The sequence below is a fragment of the Scyliorhinus torazame genome, chromosome 8, assembly GCF_047496885.1.
Source record: "Scyliorhinus torazame isolate Kashiwa2021f chromosome 8, sScyTor2.1, whole genome shotgun sequence".
NCBI classification, from domain to species: domain Eukaryota; kingdom Metazoa; phylum Chordata; class Chondrichthyes; order Carcharhiniformes; family Scyliorhinidae; genus Scyliorhinus; species Scyliorhinus torazame.
Window position 1 is genome coordinate 61,425,646 of NC_092714.1, and position 19,967 is coordinate 61,445,612.

Below are 19,967 nucleotides of genomic sequence, written 5' to 3' on the forward strand. Positions count from 1 at the left end.
TTGGGGGTCTTAAAAAATATTAAGGTAGATAAGTCCCCAGGGCCTGATGGGATCTACCCCAGAATACTGAAGGAGGCTGGAGAGGAAATTGCTGAGGCCTTGACAGAAATCTTTGGATCCTCGCTGTCTTCAGGGGATGTCCCGGAGGACTGGAGAATAGCCAATGTTGTTCCTCTGTTTAAGAAGGGTAGCAAGGATAATCCCGGGAACGACAGGCCGGTGAGCCTTACTTCAGTGGTAGGGAAATTACTGGAGAGAATTCTTCGAGACAGGATCTACTCCCATTTGGAAGCAAATGGACGTATTAGTGAGAGGCAGCACGGTTTTGTGAAGGGGAGGTCATGTCTCACTAACTTGATAGAGTTTTTCGAGGAGGTCACTAAGATGATTGATGCAGGTAGGGCAGTAGATGTTGTCTATATGGACTTCAGTAAGGCCTTTGACAAGGTCCCTCATGGTAGACTAGTACAAAAGGTGAAGTCACACGGGATCAGGGGTGAGCTGGCAAGGTGGATACAGAACTGGCTAGGCCATAGAAGGCAGAGAGTAGCAATGGAGGGATGCTTTTCTAATTGGAGGGCTGTGACCAGTGGTGTTCCACAGGGATCAGTGCTGGGACCTTTGCTCTTTGTAGTATATATAAATGATTTGGAGGAAAATGTAACTGGTCTGATTAGTAAGTTTGCAGACGACACAAAGGTTGGTGGAATTGCGGATAGCGATGAAGACTGTCGGAGGATACAGCAGGATTTAGATTGTCTGGAGACTTGGGCGGAGAGATGGCAGATGGAGTTTAATCCGGACAAATGTGAGGTAATGCATTTTGGAAGGTCTAATGCAGGTAGGGAATATACAGTGAATGGTAGAACCCTCAAGAGTATTGAAAGTCAAAGAGATCTAGGAGTACAGGTCCACAGGTCATTGAAAGGGGCAACACAGGTGGAGAAGGTAGTCAAGAAGGCATACGGCATGCTTGCCTTCATTGGCCGGGGCATTGAGTATAAGAATTGGCAAGTCATGTTGCAGCTGTATAGAACCTTAGTTAGGCCACACTTGGAGTATAGTGTTCAATTCTGGTCGCCACACTACCAGAAGGATGTGGAGGCTTTAGAGAGGGTGCAGAAAAGATTTACCAGAATGTTGCCTGGTATGGAGGGCATTAGCTATGAGGAGCGGTTGAATAAACTCGGTTTGTTCTCACTGGAACGAAGGAGGTTGAGGGGAGACCTGATAGAGGTATACAAAATTATGAGGGGCATAGACAGAGTGGATAGTCAGAGGCTTTTCCCCAGGGTAGAGGGGTCAATTACTAGGGGGCATAGGTTTAAGGTGAGAGGGGCAAGGTTTAGAGTAGATGTACGAGGCAAGTTTTTTACGCAGAGGGTAGTGGGTGCCTGGAACTCGCTACCGGAGGAGGTAGTGGAAGCAGGGACGATAGGGACATTTAAGGGGCATCTTGACAAATATATGAATAGGATGGGAATAGAAGGATATGGACCCAGGAAGTGTAGAAGATTGTAGTTTAGTCGGGCAGCATGGTCGGCACGGGCTTGGAGAGCCGAAGGGCCTGTTCCTGTGCTGTACATTTCTTTGTTTATACTCTTTTGAAGTTGTTCACAATATTCTTCAATTAAGCGTTTTGTATTCTTTCACATGATGTAGGTATCACTGGCCAGGCCAGCATTTATTGCACATCCCTGATTGCCCTTGAGAAGGTGGGTGTGAGCCACCTTCTTGAACCGCTGCAGTCCATGTGGTTTAGGTACACCCACAGTGCTGTTAGTGAGAGGGTCCCAGGATTTTGATCCAGCGACAGTGAAGAAATTGTGATATAGTTCCAAGTCACAATGATGTGTAACCTGAAGCGGAACTTACAAGTGGTGATGCTCCCAAGCACCTGCGTTTTTTGGTCGTTCTAGGTAGTAGAGATGGCAGGAGCCTTGGTGCAGTGCATCTTGTAGATGGTGCACACTGCTGCCACTGTGTGTCAGTGATGGAGAGTGAATATTTAGATGCTTATGATGGTGGATGGAGTGTCAATTAAGTAGGCTGCTTTGTCTTGGATGGTGTCGAGCTTCTTGTTGGAAGCTGCACTCTTTCAGGAAAGTGGAGAGTATTCAATCACACTTCTTACTTATGAGTTATTGATGGCAGACAGGCTCTGGGAAGTCAGCAAGTGAGTTACTCAAAGCAGAATTCCCAATCTCTCACCTGCTCTGGCAGCCACAGTATTTAGGTAGCTGGTCCAGTTCAGTTTCTAGTCAATAGTAATCCCCAGGATGTTGATTGTGCAGGTAATATAATACTTTGTATCATCTTCAAAAATCGTGATTATTTGCCTTCTAAACCAGATCATTTATATATTGCGAGAGGTGTTAGTGGTCTAGTGCCAACATGCTATGTGCTTTTCCCTTCTTAGGTGCAACATAGCAACAATGGGAGATTTTATGGAAGTGCAATTGAGAGAATCTTGCATCATTCCACACTGTTGTCCAGACAATTCTGGTCTGAGTTGCTTAATAACTTATTTAAATATATCCATGATTTAGTCATGGGAATTAGTCACTCATTTCTTCTAGGATATGGATCACTGCATTTTCAACATATGCAATTAACAACAAAATGGTAAATATGTAAATAAATGTAAGTAATATTAAATGACTTAACAGAAGAGCTGTTTTTGATAGAAAATACAAATTTGAAAAGTACAGGATACTTTCCAAAACAAAGTTTGAATTCAATGAGTTCTCAGAAATACGCCCTGTTGAAGTGAGAATAAAAAACTTCAAGAAAAGATGAAGGGCACCTAATTGTGCATTCAAAATTGATCAAATCCATACAAAAATTTAGAATAATTATTATCCATTTGAACTTTCTAATTCAGTTTTATGCCAACCATTACTATTTAATTCTTAGTTTGTAAACATATATAAGTCTCTATTGTTTCAAAGATTAGTTACTGTCAAAAATTGCACCTGATACTGTGAATAATTATGGAAATATGAGACCCACCCACATGCTGTTAACACATTACCATTCTGGACATATTTACACAAGTTCTTAACCATCTAGATTAGATTTTGACAGTGGATAGAAATGAGCCCAATTAATAATCCAAATTTGGATCTATCAAACCAAAAATGAGTTTAAACTAATTAGATTATCTATCTGAAAGACCTTTATAATTAGTTAAATGGTTTTCTATTTTATTTGCATACTAAAATGATCAAAAATGTGACGAATGCAGGAATCTGTTATATACGGTAGCATAGTGGTTAGCACTGTTGCTTCACAGCTCCAGGGTCCCAGGTTCGATTCCCGGCTTGGGTCACTGTCTGTGCAGAGTCTGTACGTTCTCCCCGTGTCTGCGGGAGTTTACTCCGGGTGCTCTGGTTTCCTCCCTCAAGTCCCGAAAGACGTGCTGTTAGGTAATTTGGACATTCTGAATTCTCCCTCTGTGTACCCGAACAGGCATCGGAATGTGGTGACTGGGGGCTTTTCACAGTAACTTCATTGCAGTGTTAATGTAAGGCTACTTGTGACAATAAAGATTATTATTATATTTGATTATATGTATCTAGTGCAGTAATTGTTTTAAAAGCCTGGGTTAGGGTGTGTATATATCTTGTTATGCGAAGGAGATATTTGGAAATTGGGTCCAGAAATGAGACCCCAATGTAGCAGGCAATTTAGGGGTTAAACAGACTGAGGGGGAAAACAACTGCTAGCCCACACCTGGCCGAATTACATTGTCCCAATCAGACTACAACTCATTAGTGGGAATACACAGGATGCCCCAGATCCATTGTTCTTTGGGACACTCCTGTCCAACCACCTATTAGCCCATTAGAGTCTAATGGCCTCTTTGTCCGTCAATGGGAGGTTAGTTGCATATCAAAAGCATGGCTCTGTTCTTTTGTATAAACGGGAATGGGCAATCAAACAGCCAAGATAACGCTGATGGGTTCAAGCCTGGAAACCTAGCAGAAAACCTTTGAGAGGTTGGGTAGTGCCTAGAGAGAGGGAGAGATGAGAGGAGAGAAGAGAGGAGAGAGAGAAAAGTTATCATAGAATTTACAGTGCAGAAGGAGGTCATTCGGCCCATCGAGTCTGCACCGGTCTTTGGAAAGGGACCCTACTTAAGCCCACCTCTCCAATTTATCCCCGTAACCCAGCAACCCCACCTTACCTTTGGACACTAAGGGGCAATTAGCACGATCAATCCACCTAACCTTCACATATTTGGACTGTGGGAGGAAACCGGAGGAAACCGACGCAGACAATGATAGAAAGTGCAAAATCCGCACAGACAGTCACCCAGGGCTGGAATTGAACCTGGGACCCTGGAGCTCTGAGGCAGCAGTGCTAAACACTGTGCCACCATGCCGAACAGTTACATGGGAGAAGGCTTTGGAAATCAACCGAGAAGGTCATGAAAGTTGCCATCGAGGAAAGTGTTCAGAACGAATGACCCTACTAGAAGAAACATTGCTTCGTAAATACCTTTGTCTGCCTGTGAAAGTAGCATGAGAGCTGAATGTTCTGTTTTCTTTAAATATTTTTTTATTCTCCTCCTTTTTCACATTTTCTCCCAAATTTACCCAACAATCAACAATAAACAATAATCAGTAACAAATGTAATGTCAATCCCCATATCAATAACAACGATCCCATCCTCCCACCAAACCCCAGACATTAGCCCGCATGTTAACATAAACAAATGACAAAAAGGAATCACGAATCATCCATAGTCACCATTAATACACACAGTCCTTCTCCCCCAACTCTCCCAGCCCCCCCCCCCCCCCCCCGCCACTAATGTTCGAAGTGCATAATGAATAACGTCCATGAATTGTAGAACCCCTCCATCCTTCCCCTCAGTTCAAATTTGACCTTTTCAAGCGTCAAGAATTCCAGCAGGTCCCCCCGCCACGCAAGGGCACAGGATGGAGAGGTTGATCTCCACCCTAACAGGGTCCGCCTTCGGGCGATCAATGAGGGGAAAGCTACAACATCTGCCTCCGCGCCCGTTTCCAACCCTGGCTGAACCGACCCCCCCCAATATGGCCTCCTGAGGTGTCCAGTTTCACGTGCACCACTTTAGAGATTACCCTAAACACATCCTTCCAGTAATCCTCCAGCTTTGGACAGGACCAAAACATATGAATGTGGTTTGCGGGGCCCCCCTTGTAATGTTCACACACATCTTCTACCCCCTCAAAGACCGGCTCATCCTCGCCCTTGTAAGGTACACTCTACACACCACCTTCAGCTGCATAAGCCCCAACCTCGCACACGAGGTAGAGGCGTTCACCTCCGGAGCACCTCACACCAGAACCCCTCCTCCATACCCTCTCCCAATTGTTCCTCCCACTTTTCCTTGATCCCTTCTAGCGGCGCCTTCTCCTTTTCCAAAATAGCCCCGTAAACCGCTGATACTACCCCCCTTCTCCAGTCCCCCTGCCGTCAGCACCTCCTCCAGCAATGTGGAAGCTGTCTCTACTGGGAAGCTCTGTATCTCCTTTCTGGCAAAGTCTCTAACCTGCATGTATCTAAATATTCCCCCCTGCTCCAGCCCATACTTCGCTCCCAGCTCCTTCAATCCCGCAAAATGATCCCCAAGAAACAAATCTTTTAGTGTTCTAATTCCTTTCTCTTCCCATCTACGAAAATTTCTATCCCACTTCCCTGGCTCAAATCTGTGGTTCCCCCGACGCTGTATGTTCTGTTACAGGGTTGTTTAACGGGAACTAGTGTGTTAAGGTTGATAAACTGCATATAATCTGTATTGTTAGGGTTGAAGTTTAAAAGTTAAAATTTTTTTTCCTTTTCTTTTAATAAAGTTGGTTTATAAAATAACCAATCCCTATTTCTCATATTATCACTCCTGGATCGAATCGATATTTCTGCATTGTCTTAAAACATAGAAAAGTATGGTGATGGTTCAGCCTCTTAGCCACTATTGAGAGCTGGCCAGGTGTCTATAAAAATCTGCTGCAGTAATGTTTTTAAAAATCCTGGTTTAAAAGACAGGCAGAAACGGTGGCTGCAATAGGTGCCATTAAGATGTTGTAAAAGTTAGGTGATTGTTATTTAAACCATGCTTATGTTTAAAAGGAGAGGCTAATGGTTTTTTGTAATGATTTCTGGGGAGTAGATAATTAGAGACTTATTTGAAACTTAAGTAATCAGGTCTTGGAATTTGAGTGGGATAAAGATGATGTATTAATGGGAGGAGCCAAGTCTGTACCATGTGTGGTCAGGCTGGCAAGGCACATAGGCCAGGAACAAAAACTGTCACATGAGGCTCTGGCTGGAATTGATACTGGTCATCTGCAAGAGCAGTCAAATCAACACATAAACTCATTATCTCTATATGACTTTGTGATTATCCACTCACGTTTACACTACAGAACAAGACCATGCTGTGAACATGTAACAAACTTCCAGATATAGGTGATCAACTTTGCAGCAGGACAAGGGACAAACAAAAGAAGCCATCAGACTCCATTATGAGCTGATGGTTGGTCAGTCAAGGGTGTTCAGAGGATAATGGGTCTTGATTGGATCACCAAACAGGAGTATCCCGTTGGTGTTTGGACGGGACAATGGCCAGATGTGGTGTATACCTATGACTCAATGCCAGCATACCAGTATAAAAGAAAGAACATCAGAACAGATCCTCAGTGATAACCTGGGAGTCCCCCAGGCACAACCATCGCAAGAAGAAAGGACCCTGGGTTTCGAAGCCGAGAGAAGACATCGACATCGAGTGATCGCAGCCTGCCAGCCTCCTTCACTAAGTAGGGGAAAAGTCAAAAGCTCAGCTGTGAATCTGAGTCATAGTTTGTTGTGTGAGAAAATTGTGAATAAAATTGCATGAAACTGTGAACCTGTTTTGTCCTTTGTTCATCTTGCAAGTAAGGGCACCTGGGTAAAACTTTTGATTAATATACTGGTCGATGTATCTGAGGGTTTACAGGTACAACACAGGTCTCTAGTGGTCAGATTAGATTTCGCTGTAGCCAAACAGTGTACAAACAGTAGCCTCTGCAAATGATTGTCAGATTGAGCAGTGGTCCGACACAGACAAGAATCTTCAGGTTGTTTTCTGACAAGATCTCTCTCTCTCTCTCGCTCCAAGCAGCCTTTGAAAGGAGTTCTTTATGCAGAGGCTGGCAAGTACTCCTGTGTTTGCTAACTTTATATAAAAGTGAGTGAGGTTTGGCCTGTGATTGTTTTTGCTTGATTGGATATGAAGGGAGATAGATTTTTGATAAAGCATGGGGTTGTAGCGCACAATGACTTACGAGATAGACGAGTAGAGATGAAGTCGATGAGGCTTTATTGAGCGAGACTTGTCCCCAGCAGTTCAGCAACAGAATGGAGCGGCGGGGAGAAGCTCGGGTTCTTATACTCTGCCTTCAGGGCGGAGCCAGGAGTCAACAGCCAACCAGGACCCGGGATCTGTCAGCCAATAGCATCACGGCTTCACAGTCCCACATGATCCCTAATACATACTACCACATTCACCCCTTGTTAAAAATGAACCCGGCGGGGTGGTGGTTCGCATGGGGTTTACAAGGCTGGTCCTGGGAGGAAAATTTTGGGCATGTCATTACAGTCTTAGCCCTACACTGGGCTATGTACAAGGTTTGTGAAACTATTTACAATATTAGTAAGAGAAAAAATTTTTGTTACAGTCGAACAACATTCTTGGTGTCACGCCGATGCCACGAGTCGAGCGGGTGGTCTGGTCTTCCTCGTCGATCGCCTCAGCCCCGGTGGTGGTGCAGGTGCTTGTTCCGGCGTTGTCGTCTCCGGGAGCGTTTCGGTGTTTGTTCCTGTTTCACTCCTGGGCGGACACGGGAGGAGGGCCGATCCTCCCGGGAAGGGGGCGGTCGCAGGGTGCGCCGGTGGCAGGGAGGGGATGATCGGTGTCGGGGGGGTGTGTGTGTTGCCGGCGGGCGCCAGGTCTCGCAGGGAGACCGTGTCCTGTTGGCCGTCGGGGTACGCCACGTAGGCGTACTGCGGGTTCGCATGGAGAAGGTGAACCCTCTCGACCAACGGGTCCGACTTGTGCGCCCGCACATGTTTCCGGAGCAAGATGGGTCCTGGGGCCGCCAGCCAGGTCGGCAGCGACGTTCCGGAGGAGGACTTCCTGGGGAAGACAAGGAGGCGCTCATGAGGCGTTTGGTTAGTGGTGGTACACAGCAGCGACCGGATGGAGTGGAGAGCGTCCGGGAGGACCTCCTGCCACCGGGAAACTGGGAGATCCCTGGACAGTAGGGCCAGTAGGACGGTCTTCCAGACAGTGCCGTTCTCCCTCTCTACTTGCCCGTTCCCCCGGGGGTTGTAGCTGGTCGTCCTGCTCGAGGCTATGCCCTTGCTGAGCAGGAACTGGCGCAGCTCGTCACTCATGAAGGAGGACCCCCTGTCGCTATGGATATATGCGGGGCAACCGAACAGTGTGAATATGGTGCCAAAAGCTTTAATGACTGTGGCCGCTGTCATGTCGGGGCAGGGGATGGCGAAGGGGAAACGGGAGTACTCGTCCACCACGTTCAGGAAGTATGTGTTGCAGTCGGTGGAGGGGAGGGGCCCTTTGAAATCCAGACTGAGGCGTTCAAAGGGGCGGGAAGCCTTGATCAGGTGCGCTCTATCGGGCCTGAAAAAGTGCGGTTTGCACTCTGCGCAGATGTGGCAGTTCCTGGTGACTGTACGGACCTCCTCCACAGAGTAGGGGAGGTTGCGGGAGTTTATAAAATGGTAGAACCGAGTGACCCCCGGGTGGCAGAGGTCCTCGTGGAGGGCTTGGAGACGGTCTATTTGTGCGTTGGCACATGTGCCGCGGGATAGGGCATCGGACGGCTCGTTCAGCTTTCCGGGACGGTACAAGATCTTGTAGTTGAAGGTGGAGAGCTCGATCCTCCACCTTAAGATCTTGTCATTTTTAATTTTGCCCCGCTGTGCATTATCGAACATGAAGGCTACCGACCGTTGGTCGGTGAGGAGAGTGAATCTCCTGCCGGCCAGGTAATGCCTCCAATGTCGCACAGCTTCCACTTTGGCTTGGGCTTCCTTTTCCACTGAGGAGTGGCGGATTTCTGAGGCGTGGAGGGTTCGGGAGAAAAAGGCCACGGGTCTGCCCGCTTGGTTAAGGGTGGCCGCCAGAGCTACGTCGGAGGCGTCGCTCTCGACCTGGAAGGGGAGGGACTCGTCGATGGCGCGCATCGTGGCCTTTGCGATATCCGCTTTGATGCGCTGAAGGCCTGGCGAGCCTCTGTCGACAGGGGGAAGGTAGTGGTCTGTATTAGCGGGCGGGCCTTGTCTGCATACTGGGGGACCCACTGGGCGTAATATGAAAAGAACCCCAGGCAACGTTTCAGGGCTTTGGAGCAGTGGGGGAGGGGAAATTCCATGAGGGGGCGCATGCGTTCGGGGTCGGGGTCTATTATCCCATTGCGAACTACGTATCCCAGGATGGCCAACCGGTTTGTGCAAAAGACGCACTTTTCCTCGTTGTATGTGAGGTTCAACGCGTTAGCGGTCAGGAGGAATTTTTGGAGGTTGGCGTCGTGGTCCTGCTGATCGTGGCCGCAGATGGTTACGTTGTCGAGATACGGGAACGTGGCCTGCAACCCGTGCTGGTCAACCATTCGGTCCATCTCCCGTTGGAAGACCGAGACCCCGTTCGTGACACCAAATGGGACCCTTAGGAAGTGGTATAGACGCCCGTCTGCCTCGAAGGCTGTGTACTTGCGGTCATCTGGGCGGATGGGGAGCTGGTGGTAGGCGGACTTGAGGTCCACGGTGGAGAAAACCTTCTCCTGGGCAATCCGATTTACCATGTCGGATATGCGGGGGAGAGGGTACGCATCTAGCTGTGTGTACCTATTGATGGTCTGGCTATAGTCTATGACCATCCTTTGCTTTTCCCCGGTCTTTACTACTACTACCTGGGCTCTCCAGGGACTATTGCTGGCCTGGATTATGCCTTCCTTCAGCAACCGCTGGACTTCAGACCGAATAAATATCCGGTCCTGGGCGCTGTACCGTCTGCTCCTAGTGGCGACGGGTTTGCAATCCGGGGTGAGGTTTGCAAACAAGGACGGCGGTTCAACCTTGAGAGTTGCGAGGCCGCAGATAGTGAGTGGGGGTATTGGGCTGCCGAATTGAAATGTTAGGCTCTGCAGGTTACACTGGAAATCTAATCCCAGTAATATGGGCGCGCAGAGTTGGGGAAGGACGTAGAGCCTGTAGTTTTTAAACTCCCTCCCTTGCACCATTAGGTTCGCGATGCAGAACCCTTTGATCTCTACGGAGTGGGATCCTGCAGCTAGGGAAATCTTTTGCGTACTTGGATGGATGGTCAGAAAACAGCGTCTTACCGTGTCGGGGTGAATGAAACTTTCGGTGCTCCCGGAGTCGATCAGACATGATGTCTCGTGTCCGTTGATCAGCACCGTTGTTGTCGTCGTCTGGAGCGTCCGGGGCCGTGATTGATCCAGCGTCACCGAAGCCAGTCGTGGTCGTAGTGTCTCGCCGTCTTCTTCGGACCCCGTGGAGCTGTCGATGCTGGGGTCCTTTGTTGTCATCCAAGGTGGCGGCATCCATGAATCGCACGCGGCCGGGGGTGGACAAAATGGCCACCCCCATGGATCGCACGTGGTCGGGGGTGGACAAAATGGCCGCCCCCATGAATCGCACGTGGCTGGGGAGTCACAAGATGGCGGCGCCCATCCTCCCCTTGTGGTGCCCGGGACCCAAAATGGCGGCGCCCGCGGGTCGCACATGGGGCGCTGGGGGGGTTGGGGAGCGTTTGGGATGTGCTGGGCTCGTTCTTCTCCGGGGATTGCGGCGACCCCCCGGGACCGGCACACAGCCGGGTAATGGCCCTTCTTGCCGCAGCTTTTGCAAATAGCTGCGCGGGCCGGGCAGCGCTGCCGGGGGTGTTTCGCTTGCCCGCAGAAATAGCAGCGGGCCCTCCCGGGATGATCTGGCGCTTTAACCGCGCAAGCCTGTGAGGGAGGGGGGAGGGGGTTTGTCGCGACGGGGGTCCATGGAGCCCAAGGGGCTGCCGCGCGGTCGGGGCCGTAGGCGCGGGCATTTTGCGAGGCCACATCTAGGGAAGCTGCAATGGCACGTGCCTCTGAGAGTCCTAGCGACTCTCTTTCTAAAAGTCTTTGGCGGATTTGGGGAGAGTTCATACCTGCCACCAACGCATCGCGAATTAGCATGTCCGTGTGTTCAATCGTGTTCACCGGCGGGCAGCTGCAGCCCCGTCCCAAAATTAGCAGCGCGGCGTAGAATTCCTCTCACGATTCTCTGGGACTTTGCCGTCTCGTTGAGAGTTGGTAGCGTGCGTAGACCTGGTTCACGGGGCGAACGTAGATGCTCTTCAGTGCTGCGAGCGCCGTCGGGAAATCCTCTGCGTCTTCTATGAGAGGGTAAATTTCCGGGCTTACCCTCGAATGCAGGACCTGCATTTTCTGGTCTTCTGTGATCCGGCCGGGGGCCGTTCGGAGGTAGCCTTCAAAACAAGCTTGCCAGTGTTTAAAAACTGCTGCCGAGTTCGCTGCGTGGGGGCTGATCCGCAGGCATTCCGGGGCGATCCGGAGCTCCATAGTCCTTTAAGCTCGCTTAATAAATTGTAGCGCGCAATGACTTACGAGAGAGACGAGTAGAGATGAAGTCGATGAGGCTTTATTAAGCGAGACTTGTCCCCAGCAGTTCAGCAACAGAATGGAGCGGCGGGGAGAAGCTCGGGTTCTTATACTCCGCCTTCAGGGCGGAGCCAGGAGTCAACAGCCAACCAGGACCCGGGATCTGTCAGCCAATAGCATCACGGCTTCACAGTCCCACATGACCCCTAATACATACTACCACAGTGGTGAAAGGTTATCAGCAGTGGGTCGGAATGTGGAGTTGAGGTTACAATCAAATCAGCCATGATCTTATTAAATGGTAGAGCAGGCTCAAAAGCGCTGAATGACCTACTGCTGCCCCTAATTCATATGTTTGTTTGTTCTCTTGAAACAATTCAGTACAGGCTAGAGTCATCATTAGAAAGTTGCCAACTTTATACACAAACCTAAAATCCCCAAAGCAGCTCATCACACTATTTGGACAGGTATCATAAATTGTGCAGTTCCAAAAACACGATAAACGGTATAGATCAACACAATCTAAATTTCATATAAAATTCACACACAAATTTTCCAAAAGGTGAATCTTCCATTATTCCTAATGTTAAAATTTTACTCACCTCATCGTAATAAAATCTGACATCTGCCCTTTTTGACCTCATGTCCCACAATACAACTGTTCCACTTTCAAATCCCATGAGCAGCTGTAACACAAAATTGAAGACATATAATCAATTTCAGATTAATATGCTTGCTTTAAATATAGCTTCAGCTCCAATGTGCCAACACTATGCACTGCATTTTTACATGTAAATATTTGTGCTTCTTAGCTGCAGCAGTGCGCTATTAGTAGCATATAAACCGTAAAAGAAAGAAAACAGCGGTTAAATGCATATAATTTTATATTTACCAGTCTAAGTCTGTGTTGTGAGTCTGGAAAAGGGACATAGGCTGAAATCTCCGTTTCAGAGACTAAAGGCGGGATTCTCCGTCGGCCGACTCCGAAATCGGAAGGCCATTGGGCGGTGAATCGGTCAGGAAGCCAAAATCGTGGCGGGGCAAGTGACATGTTCTGGTGCCTCGGCAGCGCCGTCAATGCATTCTTCTCCGCATGTACAGTAAACGCTGTTTGCATACCATTTGCGGGTCTCAACTTGTATTCACCAGGGCCTCCGCGATGCTTCCCCTCCAGCGGCAATTACCGATTTGTGGTTTCAAAAATCGGGATACAGGCGCAATGGCCGATGAAGTAGAGAGAGGAGGTAAGGAATGCGGACGCTTGACTGTGGGCTGCCGGTCCTGCCATTGGCTGGGGAGGGGGGGGCCACTGCCAGGCCTCGGGGGTGGCAGCCGGTGGTGACCAGGGGATGGGCGTTGGGGTCGGGCGTTGGGGTCGGGGCGACGCCCCACTGGACCAGGGTGTCCAGACCGCGATTGTCGCAATCTGCAAAGGAACCATCTTGCTGCGCACCCAACTGATCACCCACCGTGGCCTGTGGTTGCGCAGAATGACACCGACCATATGGGTGCACCCACCCCATCACCCCTTGTCTATGGACAAGACGTCACTGGCGGGGGTAGTTGGAGCAGAGTATTTGGGGATTGTGATGTCAGATCATGCGCCGTATTTTGTGGATTTGTGATTAGAAAAGGGGGATTCCCAGTGACCGTAGTGGAGGCTGGTAGTGGGATTGTTGGCTGAAAAGGGTGTGTGTGAGAGGTTAGAGGTGGCTATATGCAGCTATGTGGAACTGAATAAAAATGAGGAGGTGTTCGCCACCGTGTTGTGGGAGGTGCTGAAGATGGTGATTGGGGGGAGCTTTTTCCATTTGCGACTCCTCAGACGATGAAGCAGTCCATGTCCAAATGCAGGAAGACTTGGACAATATCCAGGCTGGGCTGACAAGTGGCAAGTTACATTCGTGTCACACAAGTGCCAGGCAATGACCATCTCATACAAGATAGGATTGAACCACCGCCCCTTGACATTCAATAGTATTACCATTGCTGAATCCCCCACAATCAAGTTCCTGGGCGTTACCATTGATCAGAAACTGAACTGGACTAGCCATATTAATACTGTGGCTACCAAGGCAGGCCAAAGGCTAAGAATCCTATGGCAAGTAACTCACGTTCTGACCCCCCAAAGCCTTTCTACCCATCTGCAAAGCACAAGTCAGGAGTGTAATGGAATACTTTTTACTTGCCTGGATGAGTGCAGCTCCAAAAACACTCAATAAGCTCGACACCATCCTAAGCAGCCCACCTGATTGCTCCCCTTCCAAACATTTAAACCCTCCATCACCCAAAAACAGTGGCACCATCTACAAGATGCACTGCAGTAACCCACCAAGGTTCCTTAGACAGCACCTTCCAAATTCATGACCACTACCATTTAGAAGGACAAGAGGAGCAAATACCTGGGAACCCAGCAACGTGGAGGTTCCCCTCCAAGTCACTCACCACCCTGACTTGGAAATATATCTTCACTGTCACTGGGGCAACATCGTAGAACTCCCTCCCCAACAGCACAGTTTGTGTACCTACACCTCAAGGACTGCAGTGGTTCAAGAAGGCAACTCACCACCACCTTCTGAAGGGCAACTAGGGATGGGCAATATTAATAATTAGCTTCATTGTCACAAGCACAGTGGGCTAAACAGCTGGCTTGTAATGCAGAACAAGGCAGCAGCGCGGGTTCAATTCCCGTACCGGCCTCCCCGAACAGGCGCCGGAATGTGGCGACTAGGGGCTTTTCACAGTAACTTTATTGAAGCCTACTTGTGACAATAAGCGATTATTATTATTAAGTAGACATACATTAACACGACAATGAAGTTACTGTGAAAAGCTCCTAGTCGCCACATTCCAGCGCCTGTTCGGGTACATAAAGGAAGAATTCAGAATGTCCAAATTATCTTGCGGGACTTGTGGGAGGAAACCAGAGCACACGGAGGAATGCCACTCAGACATGGGGAGAACGTGCAGACTCTGCACAGACAGTGACCCAAGCCGGGAATCGAACCCGGGATCCTGGCGCTGTGAAGCCCTAGCGCTAACCACTATGCTACCGTGCTGGCTTAACCAGTGACGAAAACATCCCATAAATGAATTTTTAAAAAATCTTGGGAACAAAGCTATGCCGAACAATAAAAGTAGCACTTTTCTTCCTGAAGTGAATGGAAGCAGTGTGGTAAACCACTGTTACACCTGTATTAGGTGATGTAAGGTAGGACCTGTACTACAGGTACGCCGGTAGCCCCTGCCTGCTGGCTATTCAGCAGCCATTTCGCCAGCTGCTGTGGGAGGCCACACATCTTACTGCAATAAAGCCACAGTTGTATCCAACCTGAGTCTTTGTACAATTGATCGTGCATCAATTTATTGCAGTAAGATTTTCTAGAAGATGGACCTCCGAAACAAACCAGATAGCCTGCAGCTGGATCCGCAGTCTAGCGATGCCAGAAAGGACTTTAATCACTGGCTAGCCTGCTTCAAGGCCTATATCAACTCAGCGACCACTCCTCTGATAGAGGCTCAGAAGATACAGATCCTGTACTCAAGGTTGAGCTCCAGCGTGTTTCTGTTGATCCGGGACGCCCCGAACCACGCGGACTCCATGGCGCTCCTCAAAGAAAACTACGCACAGAAAGCGAACACACTCTTCGTCAGGCATGTACTCGCTACTCGCTCTCAACTCCCTCTCAAGTAAATAGAAGGCTTCTGGCAGGCCCTAATCCCACTTGTCCGGGACTGTGACTGTCAGGCCGTTACGGCCACCGAACATTCTAACCTTATTATGCGCGGTGCTTTTGTAACGGGGATTGGGTCGGACCTCATTCGCCAAAGGCTGCTTGAAGGGGCCACGCTCGACCTAGCGCGGACTAAAAAGCTAGCACTCTCCATGGCGGTCGCCTCACGTAATGCTCAGGCCTACCCCTCCGGCCGCGCGGCCCACCCCTCCTATCCCTCGTGGACCCCACAAATGGCCGCCCCAGCCGGAGCTTTACCCAGCCAATACGCCTGCACCACACGCCAATCCGCGCACCCCGGAGGTCCCCGATGTTACTTCTGCGGCCAACAGAAGCACTCTCGCCAACGCTGCCCGGCCCGCCATTTTGTCCCCCGCAGGATCTTCAGGCGCCGTCATCTTGTCTTTCCCACGGGGCATGGACGCCGACAACATTCCACGACCTGGGACCCCACGCCCTCCATCTTCGGACGTCAGCGACGACCAACCGCAGCTCGCCTCATTGACGCTCGACCAGTCTCGTCCACACAACCTGGCCACCGCCTCGACTACGGTGAAAATCAAGGGCCACGTGACCTCTTGGACTCCAGGAGCACCGAAAGCTTCATCCACCCGAATACGGTAAGGTGCTGCTCCCTCGCGGTCCACCCCGCCAATCAAAGAATCTCCCTGGCTTCCGGATCCCATTCCGTCCCAATCCGGGGGTTCTTAGAACATAGAACATAGAACGATACAGCGCAGTACAGGCCCTTCGGCCCACGATGTTGCACCGAAACAAAAGCCATCTAACCCTCACTATGCCATTATCATCCATATGTTTATCCAATAAACTTTTAAATGCCCTCAATGTTGGCGAGTTCACTACTGTAGCAGGTAGGGCATTCCACGGGCTCACTATTCTTTGCGTAAAGAACCTACCTCTGACCTCTGTCCTATATCTATTACCCCTCAGTTTAAAGCTATGTCCCTTCGTGCCAGCCATTTCCATCCGCGGGAGAAGGCTCTCACTGTCCACCCTATCTAACCCCCTGATCATTTTGTATGCCTCTATTAAGTCTCCTCTTAACCTTCTTGCCTCCAACGAAAATAACCTCAAGTCCATCAACCTTTCCTCATAAGATTTTCCCTCCATACCAGGCAACATCCTGGTAAATCTCCTCTGCACCCGCTCCAAAGCCTCCACGTCCTTCCTATAATGCGGTGACCAGAACTGTACGCAATACTCCAAATGCGGCCGTACCAGAGTTCTGTACAGCTGCAACATGACCTCCTGACTCCGGAACTCAATCCCTCTACCAATAAAGGCCAACACTCCATAGGCCTTCTTCACAACCCTATCAACCTGGGTGGCAACTTTCAGGGATCTATGTACATGGACACCTAGATCCCTCTGCTCATCCATACTTCCAAGAACTTTACCATTAGCCAAATATTCTGCATTCCTGTTATTCCTTCCAAAGTGAATCACCTCACACTTCTCTACATTAAACTCCATTTGCCACCTCTCAGCCCAGCTCTGCAGCTTATCTATATCCCTCTGTAACCTGCTACATCCTTCCACACTATCGACAACACCACCGACTTTAGTATCGTCTGCAAATTTACTCACCCACCCTTCTGCGCCTTCCTCTAGGTCATTGATAAAAATGACAAACAGCAACGGCCCCATAACAGATCCTTGTGGTACTCCACTTGTAACTGAACTCCATTCTGAACATTTCCCATCAACCACCACCCTCTGTCTTCTTTCAGCTAGCCAATTTCTGATCCACATCTCTAAATCACCCTCAATCCCCAGCCTCCATATTTTCTGCAATAGCCTACCGTGGGGAACCTTATCAAACGCTTTGCTGAAATCCATATACACCACATCAACTGCTCTACCCTCGTCTACCTGTTCAGTCACCTTCTCAAAGAACTTGATAAGGTTTGTGAGGCATGACCTACCCTTCACAAAGCCATGCTGACTATCCCTGATCATATTATTCCTATCTAGATGATTATAAATCTTGTCTCTTATAATCCCCTCCAAGACTTTACCCACTACAGACGTGGAGGCTCACCGGTCTATAGTTGCCGGGGTTGTCTCTGCTCCCCTTTTTGAACAAAGGGACCACATTTGCTATCCTCCAGTCCTCTGGCACTATTCCTGTAGCCAATGATGACATAAAAATCAAAGCCAAAGGTCCAGCAATCTCTTCCCTGGCCTCCCAGAGAATCCTAGGATAAATCCCATCAGGACCCGGGGGGGGACTTATCTATTTTCAGCCTGTCCAGAATTGCCAACACCTCTTCCCTACGTACCTCAATGCCATCTATTCTATTAGCCTGGGTCTCAGCATTCTCCTCCACAACATTATCTTTTTCCTGAGTGAATACTGACGAAAAATATTCATTTAGTATCTCGCCTATCTCTTCAGACTCCACACACAACTTCCCATCCCTGTCCTTGACTGGTCCTACTCTTTCCCTAGTCATTCGCTTATTCCTGACATACCTATAGAAAGCTTTTGGGTTTTCCTTGATCCTACCTGCCAAATACTTCTCATGTCCCCTCCTTGCTCGTCTTAGCTCTCTCTTTAGATCCTTCCTCGCTACCTTGTAACTATCCATCGCCCCAACTGAAACTTCACACCTCATCTTCACATAGGCCTCCTTCTTCCTCTTAACAAGAGATTCCACTTCTTTGGGAAACCACGGTTCCCTCGCTCGACGCCTTCCTCCTTGCCTGACCGGTACATACTTATCAAGAACACGCAGTAGCTGATCCTTGAACAAGCTCCACTTATCCAGTGTGCCCAACACTTGCAGCCTACTTCTCCACCTTATCCCCCCCAAGTCACGTCTAATGGCATCATAATTGCCCTACCCCCAGCTATAACTCTTGCCCTGCGGTGTATACTTATCCCTTTCCATCATTAACGTAAACGTCACCGAATTGTGATCACTGTTCCCAAAGTGCTCTCCTACCTCCAAATCCAACACCTGGCCTGGTTCATTACCCAAAACCAAATCCAAAGTGGCCTCGCCTCTTGTTGGCCTGTCAACATATTGTGTCAGGAAACCCTCCTGCACACACTGTACAAAAAACGACCCATCTAATGTACTCGAACTATATCTTTTCCAGTCAATATTTGGAAAGTCTTGCCGGTCACTCTCATGGTCCAGGGAGTAGAATTCAGCGGCTTCCGCCTCTACGTCCTTCCTAATCTCTGCGCTGCACTATTACTAGGCCTGGACTTCCAGTGCAATCTCCAGAGCCTCACCCTCAAATTCGGCGGGCCCCTACCACCTCTCACTGTGTGCGGCCTTGCGACCCTAAAGGTTGACCCACCCTCCCTCTTTGCCAATCTAACTTCGGATTGCAAACCCGTTGCCACCAGGAGCAGACGGTACAGCACCCAGGACAAGACCTTCATCAGGTCAGAGGTTCAGCAGCTGCTTCGGGAGGGCATCATCGAGGCCAGCAACAGCCCCTGGAGAGCTCAAGTGGTAGTCGTTAAAACTGGGGAGAAGCACAGACCATCAATCGGTACACGCAGCTCGACGTATATCCCCTCCCACGCATACCTGATATGGTCAATCAGATTGCGCAGTACCGGGTCTTCTCAACAACAGACCTAAAATCCGCCTACCACCAGCTCCCCATTCGTAAATCGGACCACCCATATACTGCTTTCGAGGTGGACGGTCGTCTCTATCACTTCCTCAGAGTTCCCTTCGGCGTCACTAACGGGGTCTCGGTCTTCCAAAGGGAGATGGACCGAATGGTCGACCGGTACGGTTTGCGGGCCATCTTTCCGTACCTAGACAACGTCACCATCTGCGGCCATGATCAGCAGGACCACAATGCCAACCTTGCTAAATTCCTCCGCACCACCACTCTCCTCAACCTCACCTCCAACAAGGAGAATTGTGTGTTCAGCACAACCCGCCTAGCCATCCTCGGCTATGTGGTCCAGAACGGAGTTCTGGGGCCTGATCCCGACCGCATGCGCCCTCTCATGGAGCATCCCCTCCCCCAAGGCCCTCAAACGCTGCCTGGGGCTCTTCTCCTACTATGCCCAGTGGGTCCCAAATTATGCGGACAAGGCCCGCCCACTCATTCAGTCCACCCACTTTCCCCTTATGGTTGAGGCACAACAGGCATTCGCCCGTATCAGAGCTGATATAGCCAAGGCCGGGATGCGCGCAGTGGACGAGACACTGCCCTTCCAAGTAGAAAGCGACGCATCAGACGTCTCACTTGCCGCCACCCTCAACCAGGCAGGCAGACCCGTGGCATTCTTTTCCCGCACTCATGCCTCAGAAATTCGGAACTCGTCCGTCGAAAAAGAGGCCCAAGCTATCGTTGAAGCTGTGCAGCATTGTAGGCATTACCTGGCCGGCAGGAGATTCACTCTCCTCACTGACCAACGGTCGGTAGCCTTCATGTTCAACAACACGCAGCGGGGCAAGATCAAAAATGATAAAATCTTGCGGTGGAGAATCGAGCTCTCCACCTATAATTACGAGATTCTGTATCGCCCCGGCAAACTCAACAAGCCCCCAGATGCCCTATCCCGAGG

The 19,967-nt window shown here is 49.6% G+C and overlaps 1 protein-coding gene across 5 annotated transcripts in view; it reads right to left on the bottom strand.

Annotated features, from left to right (window-relative positions):
• The window catches only part of stxbp5l (syntaxin binding protein 5L), an 879,402-nt gene that overhangs the window by 492,899 nt on the left and 366,536 nt on the right, over positions 1–19,967 (bottom strand). For all 5 annotated transcript variants that reach the window (XM_072513712.1, XM_072513711.1, XM_072513708.1 and 2 more), the window contains exon 7: positions 12,269–12,352. In XM_072513712.1, the coding sequence (XP_072369813.1) occupies positions 12,269–12,352 (84 nt within the window). The remainder of the gene's footprint in view (positions 1–12,268; positions 12,353–19,967) is intronic.